Source organism: Corythoichthys intestinalis, chromosome 4, assembly GCF_030265065.1.
Source record: "Corythoichthys intestinalis isolate RoL2023-P3 chromosome 4, ASM3026506v1, whole genome shotgun sequence".
Lineage (NCBI taxonomy): Eukaryota > Metazoa > Chordata > Actinopteri > Syngnathiformes > Syngnathidae > Corythoichthys > Corythoichthys intestinalis.
In genome coordinates this window covers 31,811,447-31,824,329 of record NC_080398.1, presented here as the reverse complement: position 1 = coordinate 31,824,329, position 12,883 = coordinate 31,811,447, and the positions used below count along the sequence as shown (strand labels likewise).

The window sequence follows — 12,883 nt, the reverse complement described above, 5'->3', positions numbered from 1 at the left end:
TGACATGTGAGGATTGAACAAGTAGTTTTGAGAATTTCACTTCTGAGAAACGGACCAATATAATTGAGAAAAACTAAGTGATTAGCACATGAGCTAAGCTAATACACCAATGATGTGTCAGGAAACTGGATTAAAAAAAAAAATCTTTCAAAATAAAAATGTTAAATAATTTATATTCATATTGAAATAAGGGCTGATGATACAAATATTCTAAGAAAAATAGCATTTAGTTTTAAAGTAGTATATATATATATTTTTTTATCTCCATGTAAAAAAAATGTCAGCATCTTTGATTATTTTATATAAACGGGAAAAGTGTACCTTTGATATGCGTCCACTTTGGATAATTCTCTTCCATCTTCTACTGTAGCTTGACTGAAGCTGCAAAATGAAAAACACCCCAAAAAAGGGAGAAAAGTAGCCAAATAATCATACCTACACGACACCACGAGGATCTCCTTTTTCTTGCGCCTTGCAAAGAACTCAAGAAATAGTCTGCATCTTGTATTTGTCTGTGTACTTTTATTCATTGACTGGATGTGATTGGTCGCTCCTGAAGTTTGGAGGAGACTTTAAACACATGACACACAATAAACATTTTTAGGATGGGACAACAGAAGAAGTTAGTGAACCCTAAAAATCCGACAGCTTCAAAATATGAGTCATAAATGTCATTTTGCGTTACATGTTAGCAATGGGTTCACTGCCATTGACGGCAAAAGACGTCTAATCCATTTGAACTGAACCTCTCCCAGTTCAAATGGGTTAGATATCTATTGCTGTCAATGGTTAAACATATGATGTTTACCTCCTTGAGTGCCAAAGACGTGATTTTACTACGGGTGGGACTCAATTAAAATAATAATCAAATTGCACTTTAATTGCAAAATACGATTCGTCCGAAAAATATATACCGATAGAGATCTTGGCAAACGACTGATCAAATATACACAGGTGAATTGTCAAAATTGAAAAAAAAAAAATCAGATTTACAAATGGAAAAAATTTGAAAAAATATATTTGAAAAGAGTTACAGAACATACTGTACGTGCCATTGCAGGACCCGTTTTGCCCCCTCCCACAACAGTATTGGGAAGTGGTTAAAAAAAACAAAAAAAACTACTATGAATAATTTGTTCAACACTACAAGGATGTATAAAAATAACTATGGATTACAATTCAGAGTTTTTAAGGAGGAATATATAACTAAAATAAATAAGTAATTTTATTTTGTACAGTCAAAGGTTGATATAACTTTGTAATACCAATACTCACACGTCTGTGAGTATTGTTACATTTGTTTTTTATGAAAATAAATACAGTGGCGTTTGTGTAAATATTTTTTTGGAGCTCTAAATTCATGCTAACTTTCGTTAACATTTGAATGCCTTAATCCATCATAGATATCACATGTCTATAGAAGTAGATGCCAAAGTACGCTGTCAGCCAAACGGGATGGTCATTATCACTTGTTGGTTCTTTTGTGTCATTTCCATTCAATAAAACATGATGAAATTAACAATTAAAATTACCACCAAATCCCGCAATTAACTCTTCTGGACAGTCCAGAACAAATGGCGGGACATCTTGACTTGCCACAAGGAACATTTGATATGAAGGAACCCGCGACTGAGAAAAAAAATATGAATCAGATTTACAAATAAAATAAATATATATATATATATATTTGAAAAGAGTTACAGAACATACAGTTGTGGTCAAAAGTTTACATACACTTGTGAAGAACATAATGTCATGGCTCTCTTGAGTTTTCAGTTATTTCTACAACTCAGATTTTTCTCCGATAGAGTGATTGGAACAGATACTTCTTTGTCACAAAAAAGATTCATGAAGTTTGGTTCTTTTATGACTTTATTATGGGTTAACAGAAAAAGTGATCAAATCTGCTAGGTCAAAAATATACATACAGCAACACGAATTAGCAATTTCTTGTGAGTGATTATTGACTTGAACAATCATTGACTTAAACAAGTCAGGAAAGTCACCTGGAGCCATTTCAAAGCAGCTGCAGGTCCCAAGAGCAACAGTGCAAACAATTGTTTGTAAGTATAAAGTGCATGGCACTGTTTTGTCACTGCCACGATCAGGAAGAAAACGCAAGCTATCACCTGCTGCTGAGAGAAAATTGGTCAGGAGGGTGAAGATTCAACCGAGAACCACCAAAAAGCAGACCTGCCAAGAATTAGAAGCTGCTGGAACACAGGTGTGTGTCCACAGTCAAGCGTGTTTTGCATCTCCATGGACTGAGAGGCTGCAGTGCAAGAAGGAAGCCCTTGCTCCAAAAGCGGCACCTTAAGGCTCGACTGAAGTTTGCTGCTGATCACATGGACAAAGATAAGACCTTCTGGAGGAAAGTTCTGTGGTCAGACGAAACAAAAATCGAGCTGTTTGGCCACAATGCCCAGCAATATGTTTGGAGGAGAAAAGGTGAGGCCTTTAACCCCAAGTACACCATGCCTACCGTCAAGCACAGTGGTGGTAGTATTATGCTGTGGGGCTGTTTTGCTTCCAATGGAACTGGTGCTTTACAGAGAGTAAATGGGATTATAAAGAAGGAGGATTACCTTCAAATTCTTCAAGATAACCTAACGTCATCAGCCCGAAGATTGGGTCTTGGGCGCAGTTGGGTGTTCCAACAGGACAATGACCCCAAACACACATCAAACGTGGTAAGGGAATGGCTAAATCAGGCTAGAATTAAGGTTTTCGAATGGCCTTCCCAAAGTCCTGACTTGAACTTGTGGACAATGCTGAAGAAACAAGTTCATGTCAGAAAGCCATCAAATTTAACTGAACTGCACCAATTCTGTCAAGAGGAGTGGTCAAAGATTCAACCAGAAGCTTGCCAGAAGCTTGTGGATGGCTACCAAAAGCACCTAATTGAAGTGAAAATGGCCAAGGGACATGTTACCAAATATTAGCGCTGCTGTATGTATATTTTTGACCCAGCAGATTTGATCACTTTTTTCTGTTCACCCATAATAAAGTCATAAAAGAACCAAATTTCATGAATGTTTTTTGTGACAAAGAAGTATCTGTTCCAATCACTCTATCAGAGAAAAATCAGAGTTGTAGAAATAACTGGAAACTCAAGAGAGCCATGACATTATGTTCTTCACAAGTGTATGCAAACTTTTGACCACAACTGTACGTGCTATTGCAGGGCCCTTTTTCCCCCCTGCCCACAATAGTATTGGGAAATGGTTAAAAAAAAAAAAAACAACTATTATGAATAATTTGTTCAACACTTGAAGGATGTATAAAAAAATAACTATGGATTACATTTCAGTTTTTTTAAGGAGGAATATATAACTAAAATAAATAAGCAATTACCTCAACTTTGCAGTTAATTAAAAAAAAAAAAAAAGTGCCTGAAGTGTCAATTGCCACTGGGAGGCAGCACCTTGCAGTGTAGCGCCTCTATTTTAAACGAGAAGAAGAACACTTTGTCAATGTCTTTTTATTTTTTTCAGTCAATAACTTTTAGCCGTGGACAAAGACCATATGTCTGTGAGTATTGTTATATTACATTTTTTTTGGGGGGGGGGCACACTTCTTCAACGTGCTCCCTCGCTGCTGCAGCTAACCCTCCTAGCATGAGTTCTGACTTCAATGCTCAGCTCATCAGTGCTTGTAGGAGGAGGTGGCAGCGCTATCCCTTCATGTTGCCTTTTGGCTGCGTCTTTGTCATGGCTTGAGTTTGTCTTTAGTTTCTTGAAAAAAACACAGATGTCCATTCCAATTTGAATTAGCAACGGAAGAGCCGCTCAATCGCCATTTCTGTAACCGAAGCAATCCCTATCCAATCGCAGTACCCAATGCCAATGGCCGGCTACTCGGCCCGCCCCCCCTTATCTGTGATTAGCTCGAAATTGCCTTCATTCGCTGCTCAGATTGGTTGAATTGAATGACGACTGATCAAGATAGGATGAATAGAAGGTTCGTCGTCTCCGGGAGTGTGTGTGTCTTTTTGTGGAAAAATAAATAAATAAATAAATAAAATTACACAGTAGTGTCTAATCGAGCTAGGACAGGCACAGCAGTCTCTCAGGGCGGGCCCGGCCCCCTAATGCCCGCCCACGGCACCGGGTCTTGTTAAGAATAAGGTGAACACGCGGAGTTTGGCATTTTGGGCGGGTTGTCCGAATTCCGCCGGCCCGGGTCGATGGAATTGCGCGAGTGTGGTTCCGGCGGTTTGGCTAGCGTAATTCTGGCAATCTGGCTAAAAGGTCAGATTCCTTCGCGGTTTTTCACTTTGCGCGGTGGGTTCTGGTCCCCATTAACCACGAAAAACGAGGGATCACTTTATTTCATTGTGTATTGAGCTAGCGAGCGTGGTCGTAAACTGAAATATGCTAGTCCATCTAAAAAAAATTTGCATATTGTGATTAAGTTAATTATTTTCTGTAATGTACTGATAAACATTAGAATTTCATATATTTTAGATTCATTACACACAACTGAAGTAGTTCAAGCCTTTTATTGTTTCAATATTGATGATTTTGGCAAAAAAGTCAAGAAAAAACAAAAATCCCTGTCTCAAAAAATTTGCATATTTCATCCGACCAATACAAAAAAGTTTTTTTAAATACAAAAAAAAAGCAACCTTCAAATAATTATATCAGCTATGCACTCAATACTTGGTCGGGAATACATTTGCAGAAATGACTGCTTCAATGCAGCGTGGCATGGAGGCAATAACCCTGTGGCACTGCTGAGGTGTTATGGAGGCCCACGATGCTTCGATAGCGGCCTTAGGCTCATCCACACTGTTGGGTCTGGTGTCTCTCAACTTCCTCTTCACAATATCCCACAGATTCTCTATGAGGTTCAGGTCAGGAGAGTTGGCAGTCCAATTGAGCACGGTAATGCCATGGTCAGTAAACCATTTACCAGTGGTTTTGGCACTGTGAGCAGGTGCCAGGTCGTGCTGAAAAATGAAATCTTCATCTCCATAAAGCTTTTCAGCAGATGGAAGCATGAAGTACTCCAAAATCTCCTGATAGCTAGCTGCATTGACCCTGCGCTTGATAAAACACAGTAGGCCAACACCAGCAGCTGACATGGCACCCCAGACCATCACTGACTGTGGGTACTTGACAATGGACTTCAGGCATTTTGGCATTTCCTTCTCCCCAGTCTTCCTCCAAACTCTGGCACCTTGATTTCCGAATGACATGCAAAATTTGCTTTCATCTGAAAAAAGTACTTTGGACCACTGAGCAACAGTCCAGTGCTGCTTCTCTGTAGCCCAGGTCAGGTGCTTCTGCTGCTGTTTCAGGTTCAAAAGTGGCTTGACCTGGGGAATGCGGCACCTGTAGCCCATTTCCAGCACACGCCTGTGCACGGTGGCTCTGGATGTTTCTACTCCCGACTCAGTCCACTGTTTCTGCAGGTCCCCCAAGGTCTGGAATCTGCCCTTCTCCACAATCTTTCTCAGGGTGCGGTCACCTCTTCTGGTTGTGCAGCGTTTCCTGCCACACTTTTTCCTTCCCTCTGAGGTGCCTTGATACAGCACTCTGGGAACAGCCTATTCACTCAATTTCTTTCTGTGTCTTAGCCTCTTGCTTGAGGGTGTCAATGACGGCCTTCTGGACAGTAGTCAGGTTGGCAGTCTTGCCCATGATTGCGGTTTTGAGTTATGAACCAGGCTGGGAGTTTTTAAAAGCCTCAGGAATCTTTCGCAGGGGTTTTGAGTTAATTCGTTGATTCAGATCATTAGTTTAGTAGCTTCTTTAGAGTACCTTATCATGATATGCTAATTTTTTGAGATAGGGATTTTTGGTTTTTCTTGACTTTTTTGCCAAAATCATCAATATTAAAACAAAGGCTCGAACTACTTCAGTTGTGTGTAATGAATCTAAAATATATGAAGGTCTAATGTTTATCAGTACATTACAGAAAATGATTAACTTCATCACAATATGCAATTTTTTTTAGAAGGACCCTATTTTGTATTTTAAACCTCAGTTTGTGTAATCCCCCTTGCTATGTGTGTTAAGTGTTTCAGTTGACCTAAACTGTGGTGTAATAAACATCTTGAGTCTCTAGTTTAAAAGACAAAACTAAATTAAAAAAAACCTTGCCTACATGTTTCGATGTTCGGCTGCATAATCGGTGAACCAGGAAAATGTAAAATTACAGATTCTTGGAACGCAAACTGCAATTAAAGAAGATGTTCTTTTTTTTCAATGCGTCTTTGTTTTTGGTAATTAATAAATCATTTATAATGAGTCATTGTCCCACCCTTAGTTTTTTCACCTTTTGTGTTTTTCCACAGAGGTGCATTTACATTTAAGGTCAAAGTTTGCTGTGAAAAGCATTTTGACTTTGTGAAATGTTGCTAGTCTTCTACTGCTGATTATGTAAGAATGGAAAAAAAAATCATCTTTCATTTTCCCCGTGAAAGAAGAGAGTCTTTTCTTTCATGTGGTAGATTCGGTGTATATATAATCAAAGAACGCAACGTTCTGTGGGACTTAGTCAGAATCCTCTGAAACGGCTGGAGTTGTCTATGTCTATGCCATGGAATGAATTGTTCATTTTTTTTTTATAATCAAATCCTGTGATGAAGAGGGAACAAGTGCAAATAAAAAGCCAAATTTCCCATCTGGGGCTGATTGTTGGCGTCTGATTGGCATCGGTGATTGAGCCGCAGATGATAAACAAAACAAAAAGGATAAAACACTGTCTGAGCGGCATCCGGGTATTTACATGGTCGCTTTGACGGAATCGTCCGAGCTTTCCCGAACGCGCCGCTGCCGACCCGTGGGCCGGATTGAGTTCGATTCTTCTTCTATTTTCTACTTGGTCAACCGGTGGGCGTGTACGGCGTGTCACTGTGGTAGTTGTAGTCGGGACACACCTTCTGCACCAGCTTATAGTCGGTGCTGTGGAAGGTGATGAAGATGCAGATGACCTTGAAGGGTTTGGAGCACAGCCAAGAGACGTGACTCTGGGTCTGGTCCTGAGGGCAACTCTGTGACGGGTCGTGGGCGCAAAGCGAGTTGCGGGTGCCGCGTTCCACCTTCTCGTATTCCACGCGGCAGTTGAAGAGCTTGCTCTCCTTGCTTTCCAAAGCCGTCTGCTGCTGCGGATGGAGGCGCAGCTCGTGCTGGTGGACCTGGAATTCCACCGCCTTGGTGGGAGGAACCAGTCCCACCGATACATTGCCCTGACCGGTGGAGTTGTGGCGGAAGTAGACGCTGAAGGTACCTGGGAATGACGGGTGTGAGATGCCAGGTGAGTTTATTGTGGTGATGCTTTGACAAAGTAAAATTACCGGTAATATATATATATATATATATATATATATATATATATATATATATATATTTTTTTTTAATTTCTAATAACACAAGGACATTGCTCATTCAATTTCAATTAACATTGTAAGTGATTAACATTGATGTTCAATTCAGACGACAAAACAAAACAAAAAATAAATAATCGCACGTTCTGGACCCACAGAAAAAATCTCAGTTGGTAGTGGTTACTTTAGACCAAAATAGTGACCCAGAAATACTTTAAAATCAACAAGATGTGAACCAAAATCAACAAAGACTGACCTGGAATAACCTCAAAGTCATCAGGTAGTGCCCCAAAATCAACTAGCGATGAGTAAATATTTTAAAATCAACAAGAAATCAACTGAAATCAACAAAAAAATGACCTGGAATAACCTCAAAATCATCAGGAAATGACCCCAAATCAACTAGTGATTAGTAAATACTGCAAAATCAACAAGAAGTGACCCAGAATCAACAGAGTGACCTGTAATAATCTTAAAATCACCAGGAAGTGACCCAAAATAAACTAGTAATGCATAAATATTGCAAAATCAACAAGAAGTGAACTAAAATCAACATCGAGTGACCTGGAATAAGCTTAAAGTCATCAGGAAGTGCCCCAAAATCAACTAGTGATGCGTAAATATTTTAAAATCAACAAGAAATGAACCGAAATCAACAAAGAATGACCTGGAATAACCTCAAAATCATCAGGAAGTGACCCAAAATCAACTAGCGATGCGCAAATACTGCAAAATCATCAGGAAGTGACCCAAAATCAACTATTCTTGCGTAAATATTGCTAAATCAGCTAGAAATGAACCAAAACCAACAGGGAGTGACCTGGAATAACCTCAAAATCATCAGGAAGTGACCCAAAATCAACTATTGATGCGAATACATTGCTAAATCAGCTAAAAATGAACCGAAACCAACAGGGAGTGACCTGGATAACCTCAAAATCATCAGGAAATGAACTAGGTATACTTCAAAATCACACAGGAAATGACCCAAAATCACCTACTCAGGCGTAAATATTGCAAAATCAACAAGAAGCCAACAAAAATCAACAGGGAAGTGACCTGGAATAACCTCAAAATCATCAGGAAGTGACCCAGATATACTTGAATTTTGGGTCATTTCCTGGGTGATTTTCAACTACTGATGTTTAAATTTAGCAAAATCTACAAGTGAACCAAAATCAACACAGCGTGACCTAGAATAACCTCAAAATTATCAAGAAGTTAACCAGATATACTACAAAATCACACAGGAGGTGACCCAAAAATCAACTACTGATGCATTAATATTACAAAATCTAAGAGAAATGAATCAAAAGCAACAAGGAGCGACCTGGAATAACCTCAAAATCATCAGGAAGTTACCCAGATATACCTCAAAATCAACAGGAAGCAGCCGTAAATGGCCCTAAAACTACCTGGAAGAGATAAAAATCAACTTGAAGTGACCCTGAAATCACTCAAACTCAAAAATAAGTGACCCAAAATAAAATTCCTCAAAATCAACAGGAAAGGACACAAAATCAGAAGAAAGTGACTCAGAATGACTTCAAATTCAGCAGAAAATCTGCCAAATGAACAGGAAATGACTAGGAAATTCCCCAAAGTGAACAGGGGACCCAAAATCACGGAGTACTTGCCCCTAAATTAACAGCAAGTGATATTAAATTAATTGGGAAGAGGTTCGAAATCAACAGAAAGTGGCTAGAATCCCCCCCCAAAATCAAACAGAGGTGACCAGAATTCTTCCTATGTTTACAGACCACCACGAAAGCATTGAAATGACTAGAATGCCATTAGTTACCGTTGCCATGATCCACAATCTTGCCGGTGATGAGCAGGTTGAGCTTGACAGTCTTGATGTTGGAGTGGAAGTCGCCCCAGCCGAACATTTTCTTGAACTTGCCCGTCTTGACGATAGGCCTCCTCTTGGAACGGGAGCGCCCCACTGCTGAGGCCCACGACGGCGCCGACTCGTACGGACGGCTCCACTGCTCAGCGTGGAAGTCCAGGTCCACAGAGGTAAAGTTGTCGTCCCCGTCCGGCGCGTGCATCAGAAGGCGGCTCACCGACAGCATCTGAGCTGACTTGCCGCCTGCCGACCAGTACGACTTCATCTTGGACTTGTCGCCGTTTGCTGATCTGGAGTCCCCTCCGAGCACCTTGAGAGCAAAAAGTCAACGTCACTGGAAATGTTTTTTTTTTTTTTTTGTACAATTGTATGTTTATCAGTTTCTCAAAGTCTTAGAAGAATATTTACTGCCCATTTCTAAGTAAATCCAAAAATACGTGTTTGTGATCATTTTTAACCTTGGATTTGAACGTCTGATGACTCAATAATTGTAAGTTTGTCCCCACTACAGACAAAGATGTAGTTTTTGTTGACTACTTCAAACAATTGTCAAAAATTACACTGTATGTTTGTCATTTCTAATTGCAATTTTTACGTCTTTAAACAACTTTTTACAGTTGTCAATTGGTCACTTTTCATTAAAATGGCAACAAAAAATACATTATACCACACGTACATTATGGTTAGAGGTCGACTGATATATCGGGCCGATATATACACTTTGGCTGATGTTGGAAAAAAAATACGCCGATAAAATAGGATTTTGATCAGGCTAACTGACCGTAGGAGAAGGGTCTGTCTGCAGCCAGAGCCCCACTACAAACCACGCCTCATCCAAACTACGCCCCTCCAAACCACACCTGCTGTTGATATGGTGGCGCGAAGAATTTGTGTACTGTACTTTGTGAAATTCAAAGAGTTTTGGGGCAATGCCCAATTCTTTACCCTAAACCAAAGACTTCATAATGTATTGATTGATCATATCTGTCATGCACTGCGCCTCGCATTCAAGTAGGGGGCCTCCCACATCAAGAGGAGCTATTCACAAACACCCGCACGCAGCGATCTAACGCCGGATTTCTGTTGAAAAAGTACGAAAGCTGTACCGCACCCCGAACCATTGCACCGATCGGCACTGTTTGAGTATCGGTACGACCGGAATTTTCGCGCGATGCAGGGAATTTTTCAAACGGCCCCGAAAATTTTCTATTTGCCCGAAAGTGGCAATTTTCCGGAAAAAAAAAAAAGTTTCAAAATGTATCTAGTCCTACAATTTTTGAGCAAATCACATAATTTGGGCATCGGAAATTCCGGGACAGTGAGGGGCATAAAAGTTTGAATTTGAACAGAATTTGGAAAAAAATTAGAGTTCCCCGGAAATTTGCCAAAAACTTTCCCATTAATTTCTAATGGTAAAATTTCCCATTCACTTCCAATGGGATTTCCAATGGAATTTACATTGCATTGATGCCATTGACGGCGATGCATGTCGAATCTGTTGTTGCTAATAGACATGGATTTCATTGACGCATGTGTGAATCGATGCCATTGAAGGCCATGGATGACCAAAAATTTTCCCATTCATTTTCAATGGCAAAAAAAAAAAAAAAAAAACAATGTTCCGAAATTAACAGGAAATGACCAGAGATACATAGGACGTGTCCCCCAAACGTCCTTTATTCCATTGATGCTTATGGAGAGTGCTGCCATTGACGGCCATGGACAACCCAAAATTTTCCCATTCATTTTCAATGGCAAAAAAAAAAAAACAATGTCCCCAAATCAACAGGAAATGACCAGAGATCAATAGGACGTGTCCCCCAAATGTCCCTTATTCCATTGATGCTTATGGAGAGTGCTGCCATTGATGGCCATAGACGTCCAAAAATTTTCCCATTCATTTTCAATGGCAAAAAAAAAATGTCCCCAAATCAACAGGAAATGGCCAGAGATCAATAGGACGTGTCCCCAAACAACCCTCATTCCATTGACGCTTATGGAGGGTGCTGCCACTGACGGCCATGTACGTCCAAATTTTCCATTCATTTCTAATGGCATTTATTTTGTTTAATACCATTGATGAGTGTGTTTGTCCATTCTATTGATGCCGATCTACTTGGATTCTATTGACGCCTATGTAAGTCGATGTCATTGACGGCCATGGACGTCCAAATTTGTTCCCATTCATTTCCAATGGAAAAAAAAATGTCCCCAAATCAACAGGAAATGACCAGATATCAATAGGACGTGTCCCCCAAACTTCCCCGATACCATTGACGCTTATGAAGGGTGCTGCCATTGACGGCCAAATTTCCCATTCTTTTCTAATGGTATTTAATTTGTTTAATGCCATTGACGGGCATGTTTGTCCATTCTATTGATAGCCCTGGGCAGGTCTAAGATCTGTATAGCCACACAAGAAATTTCTCCAGAAATTGCAGTTTCTAGTTAGTAATGTATGATGCATTGATAATCGTAGTAATCGTGATCATTGTGATCATCGTCAATACCGTGATCATCGCTCAACAATCAAATCATAGCACCCTGAATCGTAATCGAATCAAATCGTGGGGTACCTAAGATGGCACTCCCCTATCTTTAACTGAACATTTGTATGTTCTTCCACATCTTTACCAGTGAATTTGGCACCAGGGACATCATTTTCGGACAGAATTGGTTGGTTTAGCTCAGTAAACATCTCGTTCATACACTATTTTCATGCATTTACTAATCGGGACGAAACGGGAGGTTGACCCGCCTAGCAACAATTGGTAACGTCATGAATATTAATGAGCAAAAGTGAAGTGTTGCTTGCGTTACGCCATTGTATGTTGTGTTTCAACAAGACTCTTAACTCATTCACTGCTAGCTCAGGTCACAGAGTATGTGTTGTGGTACTTAGCATAAGATGGAAATTGATAATTGACATTTAAATTATTGATGGCATAAGGTAGTTTTGGCAGGCAAAAAGCGAAAATGGGAGATTCTACACTGATCCTAAACAACTAAAAGGTTATTTTTGGCCGTAGTTCCGCGTCAGCGCACATTCGCACCATCCTTCATCACCCGTTTTCCAAAAACGCTGACATCCGTCAACAATTCTACGTTTGCCATCACGCCGCCCGACTCCGGCGCTTCCTGCGTCTATCACGACGAGTTTAACAGTCTTTGGCGCGCCGTCTAAATCAAGACAGAGGGTTTTCTCGCCCCCTCTGCGAAGGCACCCCCGCTCGAATGACAGATGAGTCATCGCCGACAATCCCGCAGATGACAGCGCCAAGTACACGAGCGGAGCCTCGCCGCTACGTGACAGCAGATCCATCTGCGCCGCAGCCTTCGCCGTTTTTTTGGCCGATCGATAGAGTGAAAATAAGGTCTTCTTTCACACGGCCGAGGTGCATTGTGGGAGGCCCTGAGTGATCTTCTCCGGCGAAGGACGAGCTCGGACTTTAGGAGAGAAAGATGGCCCCTGGTTGTTTTTGAAGGGAACGGCGTGATGGACGAGCCGATCGCCGTCCTAAAAACGTGCATAGATCTTTTTTTTTTCTTGAAGATATTCACCGCAGGACTTTCCGAATAAAATATTTGCGCTGACAAGGTGAGATGAGGTATGAATTGGAATGGTTTGTGGCTCAGCGGCGCAGTTAAACGGCGTTAATGAAGCGCGGCTTTTGTCTAACGCCGGCGTGATGAATTATCCG

The 12,883-nt window shown here is 40.7% G+C and overlaps 1 protein-coding gene across 1 annotated transcript in view; it reads right to left on the bottom strand.

Annotated features, from left to right (window-relative positions):
- Positions 1 to 5,582: 5,582 nt before the first annotated feature.
- LOC130915435 (neurexophilin-1-like) overlaps positions 5,583 to 12,883 on the bottom strand; it is a 33,557-nt gene continuing 26,256 nt past the window's right edge. Inside the window, exons 2-3 of the mRNA XM_057835451.1 lie at positions 9,135 to 9,492; positions 5,583 to 7,236 (exon numbers count right to left, since the gene is read on the bottom strand). Coding sequence (XP_057691434.1) covers positions 6,833 to 7,236; positions 9,135 to 9,492 — 762 coding nt within the window. The 3' untranslated portion in view covers positions 5,583 to 6,832. The remainder of the gene's footprint in view (positions 7,237 to 9,134; positions 9,493 to 12,883) is intronic.